Here is a 20505-nt window from a genome sequence, read left to right on the forward strand (position 1 = left end):
GAAAAAATATTTATAATTGAAGATACCCTTTTGAAACTCAACTCCTCATTTAATAAATTCTTATATGTATAGATTTTTAATGAAATTTTTGAGGGATTAATTTGTACTGTACAATATTATTCTTTTAAAAACTTCAAAAACTCAATGGCAATTTCTTAGTTTGATAATTTTTTTGTTTGGTTCAAAATTTTTTCTCTTTATAAAGTATATTGTATAATTCACTCAGATTCCGGTTAATTTTTATAGTTTCAAACAGTACAGCGGACATCGGGGTGGCAAAAATATAAATATTACAAAACTTAATGTAGAAAGTGTAAAAGCCACAATTTATAATTTAATATCGAAAATGTGATTAGTAGCTGTCACTATAGTAAATAAAGACTCATCTTAAAAAATTACAGTTTCAAACAGTAAAAATTGCCGTTTCAATATATAGTCCATTATATGAGGAGAAGGAAAAAGTCTCAATCTAGGAGAATTTAACATTTGAAACAGTAAAAATTCTACTCTTAAAATATATATTTTACCAGTCCAAGCAAGTCAATAATTATAGTTTGATTTTAAGCGTTGCGTTTAAAATTTACCATTTTACTTTGTAAATATTGACGTTGCTTGTATTGGAAATTTAGTAACTATATTTTATATTTTTTACATATCATGTGATCATTTTTTAGGTACTAAATGATTAATATCAAAGTCAAAATTCTTAATTATTATACTTTAACATTTTCGACATTTACATAGCGAATATTACTGTTTGAAATAGTATTTTATTACATGTAAAGTATAAATTGTAGCATTTAAATGATAAATATTATAAAGTGATTAGTAAAATCACGATTTTACTGTTTGAAATGGTAATTTTTAACAGTTGATCATTATTTACTATAAATCGACTATTATTTATTACAATTTACTTTTTTCCGTCTATAAGTTTAACTTTTTTTTTTTTCTATCTATTTATTTATAAAAAATTAAATTATACATCAGAAAGGCAAATTATTATGATTTTTAAGCATAAATTTGAAAATTTATCAAATAAAAAGATATTTATAAATAAAAAAATTTAGAAATTTATAAAAACTTTTTAAAGTTTTAAAAATATTTTTAAGTCCTAATTTTTTCAGTAAATAAAATTAAAAAATAATAAAATATTTTTTGATTTTAATTTTATAATTCACTTTTTCAGATCAATTATAAAAATACTTAATTTTATAAATATTAATTTAATACCGCTTATAAAATATTAATAAAAAGTAAAAATATAAAAAATTACAAGTAATCTTTATTTATTAATAAAAAATCAAAAAATAATTTCCAAATCATCACGGAAAAAAGAAAAATAGAAAAATTACAGTTTCAGATTGTAATTATTACAGATTTTATAAGAATTAAATTGTAGAATGTAATATTTACATTAAAAGCTCTGAAAATTAACATTCAAAGTTTGAATTTATAAAAATGTTATTTTGAACTGTAATTGTTCGTTTTGAATACGACAGGACACTTATTACTATTTATAATGTAATTATTCTTTTTTCCGTGCTTGAAAAAAGACCAATTACTATCAAAACATTAATTTGTCCTCCCTTACACTAAATCCCACCAAAAATTTCCAAATCAAAACCCCCAGGTCGTAGTATCGATTAACAATCACCAAAACAGCATCCGAAACTACTCCCGCAATCAGATCATGAATACACAATAATTTGTCTGGAGTAATTCGCGGCATGTAGCTCGTAGATATGTTCTCCCTTGAAATTCCCGTTGCCTACAAATGCAAGCCTGCGATACAAAATCAAAGGACAGACTAGGTGCCTTCCCGAGCGGCGGTGCAGCTAAGCGCAATGGTTACCAAGAGTAAGATATTCTCTCGACAAGTGAGATGGTAATATTCTTCTCAGCGTGATACCTCTTCTTGTTCTTCTTAGGACTTTCCTCAGCTTGTATCATAGCCCCATACTGCTTTGCTTGCCATCCAACAAATATATAACAGTGTTATATATTGTCCGTAGCTTCTTCCGTCCTTTGCTCAGGCCCGCGGTACATAGCAGATAGAAGAGTCGATGCCAATGCGTTGTTAACTTTCCTCTGCTCCTCTTTATCTCTCTTTCTCCTGTTACTCTTCCATTCTATCTGCATAGCTTTCGTTCCGGCGCCGTCGTCCCTGTTTCATCCCACGGTTGCCCTTCCTACTGTGGCTCACACACACACACATACACACACTTTTACATCCATATATATATTCCTCCCCGTGGGCTCACCACCACTGGCAAAACAAACCCTGTTATGCCTCGAAAGCTGCCAGTGTGCCATCCACCACCACTTAGAGGTGATTCTTGTGTGTGTGCGCTTTTACTACACCGAAACTTCGAGTGTAGTAGTGTAGCGTGGCAATGTGGAGACTCAACAGAACAGAGAAGAAGTAGTATATAGTAGAAGAGAACCAACCAACACGAGCAGTGTTAGTATAGAGTACAGTATAGAGTACAGCGATAGCGGCTCCAAGAGGTTTGAGCACCGTGAGCTCACTCAGTCGGCCGCCATGAGCCACTCGCGTTTCCATAGCTGCCGCTACGCTCTGTCTTACTCCTTCGTTTACACACGCGACTATCTACTTCACGTCTTTTCACGTTTTTTCAATTTACTTTTATCACTTTTTTCCCTTTTGTCCTGCCGGTTTTTGAAATTTGAATTTCGCGCTAAAATTTGAATTTCGCGCTAAAATTTATTTTTAAAATTTTAATTTTAAAAAAATTTTAAAATTCATTTCTTGTGTTTGTGACATGTGGGATTTATTTTGATGAAGTTTGAAAGTACTTAGGTGTCTATTTGTGCTTTTCACATATTAGTTTTTGGAGTTTTATGCCCAGGAAATTGAAATTTAAGACCTGGAGTGTTTTTTAAGCGTGGAAAGTGCTTAAATATAATTGTAAAAATTATATTATAAATATACTTGTAATAATAATAATAGTGTACACAGATAGTTGTTATGTTTGTTGTTATATTATTGTATGTAAGTGCCTGAAATATAACTTGATGGATATTGCAGTTAAACGGCCTTGTTATCTTCTCGTCTAGGTGAGTTGTGTTTCCAATAAAAAGACCCGCAATGATAGCAATTGCAATAGTAATAGTTGTAATAATAATAATAATTATAATGATGATAATAAAATAGTCGCGGTTCAAACGGAGCGCGAAATCAACGAAGAAAAGTTTCCTTATTATTTCGGCAAAAACCCCGAGATAGAATGATACTGCTGCTGCTGTTGCTGTTGGAGACGACGATTATTTTTCATTAAGAAATTACCGGGAAGATAAGACTGAATTATGAGTAATTGGAGTGTTGCGAAAGTTTTATAAAGGCAGTGCTTTTTTTAGTTTTGGTTGTTTTTTTGACGATTTTATGTTTGAGTGAATAATTATTTTTTTGGAGTAAAGTTTTAGTTATTAATACTTTTTTTTGGGGAAAAAGATAATTTTTTTTTTGTAAAGGAAATTTGAAATTTAGAGAAAAGTAGATAAATTTAAGGTAAAAATAAATGAAAGTATTCTTAGTTCTCATAAGTTTAATTTTTTAAAGTTTTTGGAGTAGAAAATTTTTTATTATAAATTGGGGTTTTAGAATTGATATTTAAGAAAAGAAATAAATTGGTAAAATGTAGAATTTATGTGAAATTTAAGAAATAAAAAAATTTTGATAAATTTAGTATAAATTCCATTTTTTATATGAAAAATTTTATTTTAAATAAAAAGAATTTGGTGTAAAAATTTAGAAGAAAAAAACATAAGTAGAAAAGTATTTTAATAATGTTATTAAAAAATTAAATATTTAAAAATTTTTCATAAAAGTTAAATTTTTTAGTTTTTAGATTAGAAAATTTTTTTATTAAAAATTTGTGTTTTGGAATTAATATTTAAAAAGATATATAAATTGGTAAAACGTTAGAGAATTTATGTGAAATTTAAGAAATAAAAAAATTTTGATAAGTTCAGTATAAATTTCATTTTTTATATGAAAATTTTTATTTTAAATAAACAGAATTTAGTGTAAAAATTTAGAAGAAAAAAAATTGCATAGAAAAATATTTCAATAATTTCATTAAAAAATTAACTATTTAAAAATTTCTTATAGAAGTTAATTTTTTAGTTTTTAGATTAGAAAATTTTTTATTAAAAATTTGTCTTTTGGAATTAGTACTTAAAAAGATATATAAATTGGTAAAATGCCATAGAATTTATGTGAAATTTAAGAAATAAAAGGATGTTGATAAATTCCATTTGTCATATGAAAATTTTTATTTTAAATAAAAAAAATTTAGAAGAAAAAAATGCGTAGAAAAATATTTCAATAATGTTATTAAAAAATTAAATATTTAAAAATTTCTTATAAAAGTTAAATTTTTTAGTTTTTAGACTAGAAAATTTTTTATTAAAAATTTTTCTTTTGGAATTAATATTTAAAAAGATATATAAATTGGTAAAATGTAGAATTTATGTGAAATTTAAGAAATGAAAAAATTTTAATAAGTTCAGTATAAATTCAATTTTTTATATGAAAATTTTTATTTTAAATAAAAAGAATTTAGTGTAAAAATTTAGAAGAAAAAACCGTAGAAAAATGTTTCAATAATGTCATTAAAAAATAGTTAGAAAGCAAGTAAATTTTTCCAAAAATATAAAAATTTATTTTGTAACCCAAAAATCGTGTTAAAAATAAAAGACATCAATCAATTTTAATTACCAAATAAAACCCGTTTCTAAAAAGAAGCCTTGAAAAAATCTAAAAAACACACATTAAAGAAAAAAAAAGTCTTAACATAAATTTTGACATTATTTGTTTGTTTAAAATTAAAAATTTTCAGATGTCTGTTATATTATAGCCGGATAAAAAGACGTGGAACTTGTGTAAGATCAAAGGATTTGGAGTGAAAGATGAGAAGAAATAACAACCGTATTATGGGTAGAGAAATTTTAAGTAAATAAATATATAATGAGAATAAAAAGACAATTTAGTGGAGTTTTGAGCGAAGGACAACGTGTTCCGATGCCAGAAGTAGGTATAGGGTGTAGGGCGCAAAGGTGGAGACGAAATTGGGATCAGAGGCTGGAAATTGGCCCCAGGTTTGTTCATTCAGTGAATAGGAGTCCAATATAGTATCCTATATCGTATATCCTATATCTGGGCGTCGTGGTATCGTAATCGGGATTCGGGACCGCATCAGAACTCGAGTGTCGTGGATATAGAGAGTGTAACACGATCCGGGAAAAATAGCTGTCCGCAAGAAGTATATATATATATATATATATATATATATATATATATATATATATATATATATGTTGAGAGTTAGAGTGTCGCGCAGGAAGTTGAACGACGCACGTGATGTGAATGAAGACTCTGATTTATATATAAACACAGAATACACACATTCAGTGTATTATATGGCACTTTACGTATTTATAGCCTTTTTATTGTCGTAAAAAATGTATTGCCGTCGCCCATACATAATTCCAGGCGAGTTAATATAAGCGGTACGTTACAATACAAGTACGTGTAAGAGTTTGTCTAAGTACTAAGTACCTTGATAAGTTAGAAGAAGTACTGAGAAGTTCAGAGAAATGGCTGCTGAAGTTTGCGGACGTTTTGATTTTTTTTTATTAGCTGTAGAGAGAATTTTTGGGGATTGATCTTTTAGCTTTGGATTATAGAACGTACACTGAAAAAAAAAATTCTTGACTATAGTGTAAATTTTCTTGGCTCAAGAAAATATTAAGGAAGATTAAAAATTTCGAAAATGAAGACATAGTTTCTTGAGTTGAGAAAATTTCTTCTTGCTCCAAAATAACTTTTGTCTTCCTTAAAATTTTCTTTGTTTTTTCTGTGTAGAAATTTTAGCGTGAGGTTTAAATAGTTTCAAATTTAAAAATTGTTAACAGAGAAATTATCTTAGATGGAGAATTTATTAAAGCTAAGAAAATTTTTTTAATTAGTTTTGACAATTTTAGAAAAAAAATTTACTTAAAAATAGATTTTTTTTGAGGACTTAAATTGTTTCGGAGCTAAAAGAAATTTTTTTTTGGGTTAATAAAATTTTATTTCAGCCTAAAAAATTTTAGTGTGAAAATTTTAGAAATTTTAACGTGAGGTTTGAACATTTTCAAATTTAAAAATTGTTAGAGAAATTATTTTAGATGGAGAATTTATTGAAGCTAAGAAAATTCTTTTAATTAGTTTTGACAATGTTAGAAAAAAAATTTACTTAAAAATAGATTTTTTTTGAGGACTTAAATTGTTTCGGAGCAAGAAGAAATTTTTTTTTGGGTCAATAAAATTTTATTTCAGTCTAGAAAATTTTTCTAAATATTTTTTAAGTCTAAAAAAATATTGAAAAAAATATCTTTGAATTTTAAAATTTCTGACAATTAATTTACTTAATATTTATCAAAATTTTAAACAAATTTTATTAATGTTTTTGATTATTATTAAAAATTATTTTTTGATAGGACAAAAAATCTTAGACTGAGAAAAAGAATACTTTCAAAAAATCTTCTAAGTTTTTAGGAAAAAGTTTTGAACTTTATATATTTTTATCGAAATTTATCTAAGCAAAAAAAAATAATAAGCTACAGTTTGACATTCTGACATTCTGACGAGTAGAAATCAATAGAAAAAAAAATATATATAATTTAATATACTACAACACCAGAACAATATTTCGCGTAAAAACATTCTCATGATTGGTAGATAAAATAAAAGAAATATAATAAGAGAGAAAGACTAGCGAATTGCCAATGGACATGTTGTAAATATATATTTCAGGTACTGGGAGCGAGGAAAAAGTAGGGAGCCATCACCGAGGAAATAAAGCGTTGGTAAAAAGACTAAAAGACAACTCTTGTCGAGGAAAGGAATGCGTGAGATGAAATTAGTGGCTGGATAACGTGGCGGCCACTTTTTGCTCGGTCGGGCCGGAGAGATGAGGCGAGATTCCTTTTTCGTGGTTTTAATGTTTTGCATAGGCCCGCTGGTTCTCTTAAATGCTGCCTTAGTCTTTGCGACAACGCTGGACCACGTTAATGGTGAGTACGCTGCCCAGCGCTAAAGATTAATGTATAATGTTTAATCGCCAAAATCCCGGATCCGGAATCGAACAATCGATGCCGTCTTTGTTTACTCAGCCATTGTCGGTGCTTTGGTTGTAATTCATTATCATTATCTATTGAAGAATCCTTTTTTTTCTTTTAAATAGCTTTCATTGTTTTTAAATAGAAATAATTAACTTTTTTATTTAAAAAAATGTCTAGATAGTTTTTTTATTTATTACCTTAATTAATTTTTAGTTTTTTTATTCTGTAAAAAAATCAATCGTACTAAAAAAAAAACATTTGAAGCTTAAAAAATTAATTTTTTTATCATAAATTTCTTTTGTTAAAAATAGATAATAATTCTGTCAAAACGCTGGAGCTTGAAATATTAAAATATGTTAATTTTACTCAATAATAATTCAATCAATTATTTCAAAAAGAATAAATTATTATCGAGGGTAATGTAATATAATTTTTGGCTATTTTTAGCGTCTGTAGTTATTAAAAAATTTTCATTTAAATATGTGGAAGAATAATTAATTTTTGTTAATAAATACAAATATTCTTAAATCACTCTTTTAAGTATTAAACAGTAAAAAATTCAGCGTCAAAAAACTTAGTGTTAAAAATTTTTGTATTAAATATTTAACACTTTTATCTGTAGATCTTACATTTATTCTGTTAAATCAACACGAAAAAGTGTTAAATATTTAACACAAAAATTTTTAACACAAAATTTTTTGACGCAATGACGCAAAATTTTTTACTGTGTAGTTGTAATATTTATAATATAAAATTTGAAGTATAAAAACGCCTAAGTACTCTTCAAAAAATATTTTCAATCTAAAAATTAGAGAAAAATATTTTTAAAATGCAAAAAAAAAGAGTTTTAATAGATCTTTAAGTTTTATTCATTAAAAAAAAAATCATTTAAGATAAAAACATCGTTTAGTTGAATGTGGATAATAAAATCCTTATTTATGACAAAGATATAATACATTTAAGCTATTTAATGGCGCGAAATAAGTGATTTATTAGTAGAGCCATGATAGAGCTTGAATTTCCTACTAGTATTGTTTAATTCACTCTTTTCCTTTAAAACTTAATATTAAATTTAATATTATATTACAAAAATTAAGTAAAAAGTCGAAAAATTGGTCATTTTTATTTCTAATTTATTTTTTTGATACTCAGTAAAAAATATTGTGTAAAATCAACACAATTTCTGTGTTAAATACGGTCTACACAAAATACACAGAAAAAAAGGTTCACTTGAGCCAAGAAAATATTTATCTTCTTAATTTTTTTCTTGAGTGAAAAAAAAAATTTTTTTTTGACATGAGAAATTTCACTTATTCCAACAAAGTTAATTCTCTTGCTTTAAGAAATACGTATCTTGATCCAAGAAAATTTATTTGTCAAGAAAATCTTGTTGTTTTGAGAAAATTTAGCCTCTTATTCCAAAAAATTTAGTTTTTAATAGAAGTAAATTTTCTTGTCTTGAGAAAATTTCTCTCTTGCTCCAAAAAATTAAATATAAAGATAAAAGTAAATTTTCATTAATATTTTTATTGATTAACATGTCAAATGGGAAAATCAAATAATATTTCATAATTTTTTTTCATTCAATATCTATAATTGCACGCTAAAATAATATAAAATAGGTATCAAATATTCAAGAGAAAAATTTTCTCAAGGTGAAGTAAGTCGCGCTGCTTCTCTAAAGTATCTAAAAATCTTGATCTAATATAAAAATTTATTGTATCAAGTATTTATGATAATTTGAATCAAGAAAAAATGACTTCCACCAAGAATAGAATTTCAAGAAAAATTTTTACTTCGGCCAACACAACTTCGGTCTTTCTTCGGGCACCCGAAAATTTTCTTGAGCCAAGAATTTTGTTCTCCAGTCAAGAAATTTTTCTTTTTGTATAAGTGTTAAAATTCAGCACACCTTGTGTTAAAATGACACAAACTTTGTGTTAAAATGACACAAACTTTGTGTTAAAATAACACAAAGTGTATTGAATTTTAACACTAATTTTTTGAGGACCGTATTTAACACAATATTTTTTACTGTGTATTTTTTTAGTTTATAAATTAAAAAGTGACAAAATTTTCTTTATAATTTATTAAAATTAATAAAGCTCTACCCTAAAAATTTAGATTTGAAATTTTGATATTGATTTAGGTACTACCATAAAAATTTTATTAATTTGTAAATAAAAACTAAAATTTCAATTAAAAATTTTTCCCTTAACTTAAACAACAAAGCCACAAAAAAAAAGAAAAATCGTAAGGTTAGTAATTTCAGTATCATGAAATTCCAAGACAGCGTTTTGACACACTGATAGAAGGATTTATTTGTATTAAATAATATTTGTTAATAGTTAACAAATCATTTATTAGAGACCACTTTTTAGTATTAAATAAATATTTCTTAGTATTTAAAATGATTTGTTTGTATTTAATAAATCTGATATTCATTTATTAAATATTAATAAATCTTTTTAAATACTAAGAAATATTTGTTAAGGACTAACAAACGGCTTCTAATAAATGATTTGTTAAATATTAGCAAATCTTTTTAACTATAAACAAATCCTTCTATCAGTGCAGAAGAGAACATAACAGAATATTGGAGTTGTTGATGTTGTTGTCGTTGTTGTTGTTTAGTAGTTGGTAGTTAGAGAGTGAGTCGGGAGTCGGTAGAAACCGCAGGAGTTAATTAAGAAGGAATATACATGTGCAACGATAACATAAGATTTAAAAAGAAAAAAAAAAAGGTTAAACTGGAATGAGAATCTACAGTTGCAGAGTCAAATGCAGCGGTCGGAGGAGTTGGAGCTGGGAGAGGCGTAGTAGCCGCGATGACTGCATCTGGAATGATGCCCGATGAAGATTCCGAGGATCAAGACAATGAAGACGAGGAGGAGGATGAAGAGGAGGAAGACGAGGACGAAAGAGACAGAGATTCTCTTGGTGGGACTAACGATGACTCGTATTTGCTGGGCGAAGACGAGGACTCGCCTCTGGCGACCATCACGGGCGGAGGCGGCATCTCCAATCCCAACATCAACATCAACGGCAATTCTAATGGCAATGCCAACGGAATTGGGAATGTCAATGTGAATACGAATGCCAACGGGAATGCGAACAGTGGCGCGGGGACCGGGAACGCCGGGAACAGTGCCGCTGCAGATACCGAGCTAATCTCCGAGACGGGGGGCCACCTCCCCGTCTTCCTAATGGAGCCCCTGGATGCCTTTGTCGTCAAAAACAAACCGGCGACGCTCCGCTGCAAGGCCGCCCACGCGCTCCAGCTTTACTTTCGCTGCAACGGGCATCGCGCCGAAGATTCTCATCAGACTGATTTTGTTGATCCCCACACGGGGACCAGGATCGTTGATTCTGAGCTCAATGTTACCAGGGATCACATCGAGGAGTACTTCGGAAAAGACAAATTCAAGTGCGAGTGCGTCGCTTGGGCTGGCTCCGGGTCCATCAAGAGTCAACCAGCTGTCGTCGATGTTGCGTGTATGTAATTTCTTTATTTTTTGCTTTTATTTTAGTTTAAGGTCCCGGTTGCAAATTATATAGGCAAGGTGTTTTTTTTATAAATAATTCATTTTTTCCTGGCTTTTGATTTTGGGGTTTTTATATTTTTAATGTGGGGTAAAGTTATTTTTTTATTTATAATTTTTTGAAACAGACATTTTTAATTAAAATTTTTTGGTACAATTTTGAGAATTTCAATCTTTAATTTTCTTTAATTACACTGAAAAAAAAAGTTTTTTTCTACCTAGGAAATTTTTCTATGGATAAAAAAATGGTATTCTTATGATTAGAATTCTTATAATTAGAATAAAATTCTTATGATTAGAATAAAACTCGAGTAAAAAATTTAATATTCTAGGTGGAAAAAAAATTTTTTTTTCAGTGTAAAAATCTAATTTTTATTTCTTAACTTTTATTATAAAAATTTGAAATTTTGGAAATTGAAATTGAATTGGTAATGTGTAATTTTAGTGCTCAAAAAATTGAACTAATTTTTTCTCAATTTTTTAAAATAAAATAAATATATTTCATTTTTGAACAGAAGTTTCAAAAATATCTATTAAAGTCTTTAATTTTAATTTAATTAAGAATCAAATTTTAACGTTTTCACATTGAAATTAATTTTCTGGTTTTTGATAAAAATTTTTAACTTAAATTGTCTAATTTTTAGAGTAATTTTAAAATTTTTAATAAATATTTAAAAATAAATTAATTTTCATTAATAATTAATAAAAATTCTCAAAATTTCAATTAAAAATCAAATTCTAATATTTTAACGTGAAAAATAAATTAAAATTTTAATCTTTAATATAACTTTTATGATAAAAATCTTTGATTTAAAAATTAAATTAAAATTTTACTTCTTAATAAACTTTTAATGATAAAAATCTTTGATTCGAAAATTAATTAAAAACTTACAATTAAGTTTCTAAAAATGAATTAATTTTATTGCGAATTAGTCAAATTTTTTAAAGTTACCAATTAAAAGCCTTATTTTAAATTCTAAATGATGAATAAAAAATAAAATTCTAAATAATTTTAATTTAGAATTTAATTTTAATTTTAAATTTTAATGGAAGATTTTTTTTAAAATATCTAAGAATTGAACAATATGATAATTTTCACAATTTGTTATCAAAAAAAGCATGTAATTTTATTAAATTTAAAAAAAATTGCAATGATAGTTTTAAAAAATTTTTTTCCGTCCATAATTTTTAATATAATTAAGAATCAAATTTTAATGTTTTGACATTAAAATTAATTCTCTGGTTTCTGATAAAAAATTTTTGACTTAAATTGTCTAATTTTTAGAGTAACTTTAAAATTTTTATTAAATACTTAAAACTAAATAAATTTTTATTAAGAATTAATAAAAATTTTCAAAATTTCAATTAAAAATCAAGTTCTAATATTTTAACATGAAAAAAAAATTTTAATTTTACTTTTCAATATAATTTTCAAGATAAAAATCTTTGATTTAATAATTAAATTAAAATTTCACTTTTAATAAAATTTTCATGATTAAAATCTTTGATTTGAAAATTAATTAAAAATTTACAATTGAGTTTCTAAAAATGAATTAATTTTATTGGGAATTAGTCAAATTTTTTAAAGTTACCAATTAAAAGCCTTATTTTAAATTCTAAATGATTAATAGAAAATAAAATTCCAAATAATAGAATATTTAAGCTAAAAATTATTGTTTTAAATTTCAATAAATTTTTCTTTGATTTAAAACGAAAAATAATGTCTGTAATCTGAGACTAAAATTAACCCATTGTCATTTTACCATAAAATTTCAATTTAGGCTTGACCAAAACATCAACCGCAAACCTTAATTGCGAGAGATAATTTGCAACCCTCTTCAGGGAAATAGAGTCCGGCATAAATAATAACTTTTAGCTTCTAAAAGGGGGGAAGAGAGGCAGGCGGAAAGTCAAAAAAGTGAAAGGGAAGGGGAGAATGGGGGACTAGAATGACCGTAATGTGTGTGTTTATCTGTAGTATCTTATATCTGTTTTATCAGTGTTATTTATGCATGTGCAGATCTGAAAAAGCAATTCGAGTCACCGCCGTACTCGGTGTCGGTCGAAGCCGGGCAGAGCACCGAGCTCAGATGTATACCACCCACCGGGGTGCCGTCTCCGCGAGTCTACTGGCTGAGGAATGGAGCGGCAATCACGACCGGCTCGGATGCCGACGCGGCTCTCCTCGTCTCAAGCGAGGGCCATCTTCTCTTGGGTCAAGCCAAGATCACTCACCAGGCCAATTATACCTGCGTTGCCGAGAACATTGCTGCAAAACGTCTCAGCGCCCCAGCGACCATCACTGTTTACGGTTAGTTACATTTTATCCTCATCCTCTTCCTCCTCCTCCTCCTTCTCCTCCTCTTCTTCCTCATCCTCTTTCTTCACAACCTTTACAACCTTCACAACTAAACTAAACTTGCTCATCTCGTGCCCTGCCATCACGATCACGAGTATGCTTAAATAAAAACAAGTCTCAACATTTCAAAAATAATAAAAATATACACTGATAGAAGAATTTATTAGCTGCTCATTAATTAGTGAATCTTTTTTTTTTTTATTTAGAAATTATTTATTAATTTTTTGATTGCAATAAATATTTTTTTTTTTTTTTTGAAAAAATTATAATTATATTTATTAACATTTTGCAATCGTTAATTATCAGTCTTAATTATTTCTGTTATTGTTTTTTATTTATAAAAAAAATTAATTAAACTGATCAATTGGAATTTTTTTTATTTTTCAAAATTACAGGATGATAAAAAAGTGTCTAAAAATAATTGATTTAATTTTTATAAATTAATTTATTTAGAAACAATTTAATAAAGAAATTAATTTCATTAATTAAATAGAAAAATTTAACTTGAATTAAAAATTTTTTATAAAATGAACTATGAAATCTACCTGATTTATTAAAATTTTTTTATCTCATAAAATTATAGGGTAGTAAAAAGATTAAAAGTATAAATTTAAGAATGATTTTTTATTTAAAGCTCTTAATAAATATTTTTTAACAATTAAATTAATAATAATACTAGCAACCTTGCAGTCGATGCGTGACTGCCGTGACTTTTGTTAAATTGCTTTGTACTTTCTTAAATATTGACGATTTTAAAGATATAAATTCATCCCGATGTTACACTTATTAGGAGCTTTCATTTGAGTACCCACATGCATTTTGATGTATTGCACGCCTCATAGCGCGAAGCGCGTGAGGTTGTGCTTTATACTCGACTTGTCAAGGTCAAGCAATTTTGTGATCTTTAAATGTCTCTATTATAACCATATTACACTTATACAATAATATAAGTAGATGTACACCGAGAAAACACTTAAATTAATCCATCTTTTATTTTCTAAAATCATTTCATGTAGCTATTTTGAAAAAAAAAACGTTTTGAAAAAAATTTTACGTGGACATCCGGATGTCATCCCATTTTGGATGTACCAACGATTACTCCCGAACGAATTGATATTTCAAGACCAGACCTTTTTTATTAGTTTCAGAATGTGCTGAACTGGGTCCGTATTTCATATCAGTGGCCTAGTTTACGTATTTTTTTTTAAATTGAATTTTTATTAAAATTTACCACGATACAAACGTACAAAGACAAACGAATTTTTCTTATTTGTCAAGTGAAAACTATGGCGCCACTTGATCAAGCTAAATTTTTTTAGACTGCGTGCGCATATGACAAGAAAAAAAGGCGCTGAAATTTGAAAAAAAAAAAAAAAATACTCTGTAAGAAATTACTTAATTATAATTTTTTTTTTTTTTTTTCAATCAATTACACAATTTATTTTTTCTTAAAAAATGAATGAGCGTTATGAGGCGTGCACTTTTGGATTTTCCAAACTTTTTTTTCATATATTCATATATATAAATATATAAAATATATGAAAAATTGATGTGGGTACTCAAATAAAAGGTCTCGATGAGTATAATATCGAGGTGAGCTTATATTTTTAAAAATGTCAATAATTCACAAGATACAAGATCATTTCTTAATTATTGATTTTTTTAAAGATATAAATTTATCCCGATGTTATTTACACTCATCAAGAGCTTTCATTTGAGTACACACATGCATTTTGATATATTTTTCATATATTCATATATATATATATATATATATATATATAAACATATAAAATATGTGAAAAATTGATGTGGGTACTCAAATGAAAGGTTTCGACGAGTGTAATGTCAAGATGAGCTTATATCTTCAAAAATATCATTAGTTGACAAGGGTAATCGAAAAAAATAGATCGGAAAAAATAGACCCGAAAAAAATTTTAAGATTATGAAAAATTCATATTATTTCATTAAAATTATTATAAAATAAAAATTATAATAATAATAGAAATTTAATAAATCTGAAATAATATGAATTTTTCATGACTTTGAAATTTTTTCCAGGTTTATTTTTTCCGGGTCTATTTTTTCCGGGATTCTTGACAAGATAGCAAAGTAAGTTCTTAATTATTGACATTTTTAAAGATATAAGCTCATTCCGATGTTATACTTATCAAGAGCTTTCATTTAAGTACCCACATGCATTTTGATATATTTTTCATATATACATATATATAATATACATAAATATATGAAAAATTGATGTGGGTACTTAAATGAAAGGTCTCAATGAGTGTAATGTCGAGATAAGCTTATATCTTTAAAAATGTCAATATTTCACAAGATACAAGGTCATTTCTTAATTATGTATCTAGAGATAGAGCATTTTCGAATGCATTCTAAATACTCATCATAATAAATTGACTATGGATGAGAATTATATAAAACCTTGAAAAGGCACTAATTCAAGTCAAGACCTTTGCAATGACACCAAATTTCACAAAAAAAACCGATTTTATCATTTGATTATCCTGGACACAAAATTTTTCTTATTCTCTTAATAACGTAGATTTAATCATAAACATTTTATATAAATTATATTTAACAGTCGATTAATAAATTTTTAATAAATATTAATTTATTGTTCTTAAATGATATTTTAATAATTGTTAACAATTATTTATCGCAACAACTCATCTTAAAAAATAATTAAAGTACATTTAATAAATCTTATTAAATTAAATTTTAAAAAATCCTTCTATCAATGTACGGGAATTATTTTTTCATCATTATTATTTTGTAATCTACTTATAAATTTTTCACTAAAATACCAGAACCTTTAAGTAGCTACTCGAAGTCTTTTAAAAGATTTTTTTTTCATAAAACCGAACCGTTTTGCAAAGAAAGCACCGCGGAAATTATAAATAAACTTTCAAAAGATTAAATTTCCTTTGTAGCTATTTTATATTTTCCCATGTATATATATACAATTTACCCATCTGCACTCTGCAGTTTAACTTTCCGTTTATACTATGACGTGCTATACATCCGATACTCTGTATAATAGGATCTAGTGTATAGTAGTAAAGTACACCCACTAGAGTCAATATATAAATAGGTGAGAAGTGTTTGAATAGTAACACAAGTCATCAAAATATTATTATTTTTCATGACCGTAAGCTTTTACTTAACCTCTGGCTATTAACTCAACCTTTTTAATCTTCCTGCTCCAAAACTCTATTACTACGACTATTAACATTACCATTATTATTACCCTGATAATCTCACGGGTGGAGGTTTCATTTTAATGATAATCACATCAGCTGGTGAGAACACACAATAGGCACTTACTTTTCAAATAATACGGATATAAAAAAATATATTGGACTTTATTTGTATCAGCTTGATGATTTTATTTTAGTTTTATAATTGGAAATTTTTAATTATTAAATACTTTATAAAGTTTTTTGAAATTTTTCAAACTCAAAAAAATTTTTTTTTATTAGTTTGAAATTAAAGATTAAAAAATAAAAAATTTAATTAATTAAATAAAATTTATTAAAAAAAAAATGTCACTTAAATTTTTCTAAAAATTATTATTTTTTATTTTTTTGAAGCAAATTACAAAATCAAAAAATGTTTAAATAATTAAAATTTTACGAAATTAAAATCAATAAATTGCGTTTTTTTTTACTAAATAAATTATTATTAAAAAAAAACATTTTTTAAAAAATTAAATTGATATTTTTTTTTAATTTCTGCAGAATTTAAAAAAAAAATTTTGTTTCAAAAATTGTCAGCTGTCAGACGTAAGCACCATATAATTTTGAGTCTAAAGCACTATTTCATGTTCGATCTTAAGAAAAAGAAGTACAGTAATGCGATTAATGTGTTGAAAACGGTTCACATAATACAAATGTTATTTTTCAACAGACTATTCATGTTAAACTTACATTCACCGCAATCTTTTATGAAATCCAACTTAACTAAACGCTCAAGTGTCAAATGTAACACGTTTTACTTCTTCCTATCCTACATATACCATCTCAGCATAAAACTGACTACATAAAAGAACTAGAAATGTGAGTGACATATTTGGTGACCTAATGATTAACTTGACAACTTTAAACTACCAAAAACTAAATAAAACAGATACATTATCATAAATTTCTAATTAGCAGTATCAAGTCTCATATTTTACAAACTAATACAAAAATTCAAATAATTTTATTTATTTTATTATTATTTATACCTATTTTAATATATCCTTAATTTTTTATAGGAGTAATATGGACAACTTTTATACATAAAAATTTTTTCAGAACTTTTTCATACAATTTTATAATATTTAAAAATAAAATTTGCATAAGTTCAATTTTAAATATTTATTTTCACAATTTTAAATTTAATCAATATACTGGAGCTGTACCTTTTCATGGTTTCATATCATTCTTACCAATAGTTAATTTATCATGATAAGTATTTACGCTGCATTCGAAAATACTTTATCTCTTGATACATAATTAAGAAATGACCTTGTATCTTGTGGACTATTGACATTTTTAAAGATATAAGCTTGTCTCGACGTTATACTCATCGAGACCTTTCATTTGAGTACCCACATTAATTTTTCATATATTTTATATATTCATATATATGAATATATGAAAAATATATCAAAATGCATGTGGGTACTCAAATGGAAGCTCTTGATGAGTGTAACATCGGGATGAGCTTATATCTTAAAAAATGTCAATAATTAAGAACTAACTTTACTATCTTGTCAACTAATGATATTTTTGAAGATATAAGCTTATTTTGATAATACACTCATCAAGACCTTTCATTTGAGTACCCACATCAATTTTTCATATATTTATATATTTATATATATGAATATATGAAAAATATATCAAAAATGCATGTGGGTACTCAAATGAAAGCTCTTAATGAGTGTAACATCAGGATGAGCTTATATCTTTAAAAATATTAATAATTAAGAACTGATATTGCTATCTTGTTAACTAATGATAATTATAAAGATATAAGCTCATCCCGATGTTTCACTCATCGCGACCTTTCATTTGAGTACCCACATCAATTTTTCATATATTTACATATATTATATATATATATATATATATATTTATATATACTATATATATATATATATATATATATATGTATGTATGTATATATGTATATATGAAAAATATATCAAAATGCATGTGGGTACTCAAATGAAAGCTCTTTATGAGTGTAACATCGGGATGAGCTTATATCTTTAAAAACGTCAATATTTAAGAAAGTATAGTGCAATTTAACAAAAGTCACTATTTAATAAAGCAAAATTTTATTTATTTATTATAGTTTACAAGTCACGGCAGTCACATTAGTGACTGCAAGGTTGTTAGTTCTTAAAATTCTATAAATTGAAATTTTTTCAATTTTTTGTTATTTATTATTATTAAAATAAAATTTCTGAATTTTTTCCGCGTACTAGATTAAAAATAACTAACAGTAAAATTTAAAATTGATTTGCCCTAAAATTATCCATTTTTAACTGCGCAATATCCACAAAAAACCCCTCGAGCCATAACTTTAAAATCTCCTCTGTCATTACCCTGATGATCGCATCCTCAACGGACTGAATAATGAAAATGAAGCATCATAAAATGAAATTTTCCCCTGATACTTAAAAAGCCATAGCTATACCTTGATACTTAACATCAGCTGTCTTGTTCACAGTTAATGGCGGCTGGTCCGCCTGGTCTCCTTGGTCGGAGTGTCACTCACGTTGTGCCAAGGGCGGTCAAAAACGGACGCGAACCTGCACAAATCCGGCGCCCATAAACGACGGGCAGCCTTGCCTGGGTCCTGCAGTCCAGAAGATGGATTGCAACGCCGCATGTCCCGGTGAGCATTTTTGTTACGCCTTGTAATTATCATTCAGCCCAAACTTCTCCGCCTCCAGTTCAGTCCATATTATATTGTACTTCTCAACCCAAAAGTAAACTTTGCTGTAGTATAGGAACTATACTTGACAAACTAAAAACTCCGAAACTTCAAACTATAAACCACATGTAGTGATTATGAATGTGATAGAGTTTCAAACAATAGCCAAACTACTATGCCCATTGCCCGTAACATTAATAGATCTATTATACATGTACAATTAGGGTGGAACAAAAAAACATTTTTTTTAGCCCCGGGGTAAAATTTGTAGCTTATAAAAAAATGAATTTAACATTTTAAGGTGGGCTGATGATTTTTTAAATTAATAATTAATTTTAATTTTAAGTTTTAATGGAAGATTTTTTTTAAAAAATTTAAGAATTGATTAATATAATAATTTTTACAAATTGTTATAAAAAAAAAGCATTAAATTATAAAAAAATTGCAATGATAGTTTTAAAAAATATTTTTCCGTTTATAATTTTTAATTGGCTAAAAAAAAACCCTCCAATATCTGGAACAAAATTAAGAATTTTCTATTAAAACTACAAAATTAACAATAGGTTTTTTTTTTTAATTCAATAATTTTACCCCAAGCTAGAAAAAATTTTTTTTCTGTTCATAAATTTTAACTTCAAAGGAGACACCCTCAAATTTCTATAAAAATTGACAATAATTTTCTGTTAAAACCAAAAAAATTATATCAATTATTATTTCTAATAATCAGTGAGTCACTTAAAAATGTAAAAAATTTATTTTTTTAAGCCAAAAATTATACTACAAAAAAAAATTTTTTTTTCTGTTCATAAATTTTAATTTAAAGGAGACACTCAATTTCTATAAAAAGTGTCAATAATTTCCTGTTAAAAACAAAAAATTATATTAATTATTAATTCTAAAAATCAGTGAGCGACTTAAAAATATAAAAGTTTTTTTTAAAAGCCAAAAATTCTACCCCAAAAAAAAAAATTTTTTTTCTATTTAAAAATTTTAATTTACTCCAAAAGAGATACCCTTGAATTTCTATAAAAATTTTCAGTTATTTTCTGTTAAAATCAAAAAACTATATTAATTATTACTTCTAAAAATCAGTGAGCCATTTTAAAAAGTTAAAAAATTTATTTTTTTAAAAGCCAAAAATTCTACTCCAAAAAAAAAAATTTTTTCTGTTCATAAATTTTGATTTAAAGGAGACACTCAAATTTCTATAAAAATTGTCAATAATTTTTTGTTAAAACCGAAAAATTATATTAATTATCAATTCTAAAAATCAGTGAGCCATTTAAAAATATAAGAAAGTTTTTTTTTTAAAAGCCAAAAATTCTACCCCAAGAAAAAAAATTTTTTTTCTATTTAAAAATTTTAATTTACTCCAAAAAAGACACCCTTACATATCTCTAAAAATTGTCAATAATTTTCTGTTAAAATCAAAAAATTATATTAATTATTAATTTTAAAAATCAGTGAGCCATTTCAAAACGTAAAAAAATTTTTTTCACTTTACTCTAAAATAAAATTTCA

The 20505-nt window shown here is 26.3% G+C and overlaps 1 protein-coding gene across 2 annotated transcripts in view; it reads left to right on the forward strand.

Moving 5' to 3' along the window:
* Positions 1-2455: 2455 nt before the first annotated feature.
* LOC123263326 (netrin receptor UNC5C) overlaps positions 2456-20505 on the forward strand; it is a 35811-nt gene continuing 17761 nt past the window's right edge. The window contains exons 1-5 of one of the 2 annotated variants that reach the window (XM_044725989.1): positions 2456-3081; positions 6824-7083; positions 9901-10626; positions 12694-12984; positions 18778-18945. In XM_044725989.1, the coding sequence (XP_044581924.1) occupies positions 6981-7083; positions 9901-10626; positions 12694-12984; positions 18778-18945 (1288 nt within the window). In that variant the 5' untranslated portion in view covers positions 2456-3081; positions 6824-6980. The remainder of the gene's footprint in view (positions 3082-6823; positions 7084-9900; positions 10627-12693; positions 12985-18777; positions 18946-20505) is intronic. The other variant, XM_044725993.1, reaches the window with a different exon arrangement.

Source organism: Cotesia glomerata, linkage group LG1 (assembly GCF_020080835.1).
Source record: "Cotesia glomerata isolate CgM1 linkage group LG1, MPM_Cglom_v2.3, whole genome shotgun sequence".
NCBI classification, from domain to species: domain Eukaryota; kingdom Metazoa; phylum Arthropoda; class Insecta; order Hymenoptera; family Braconidae; genus Cotesia; species Cotesia glomerata.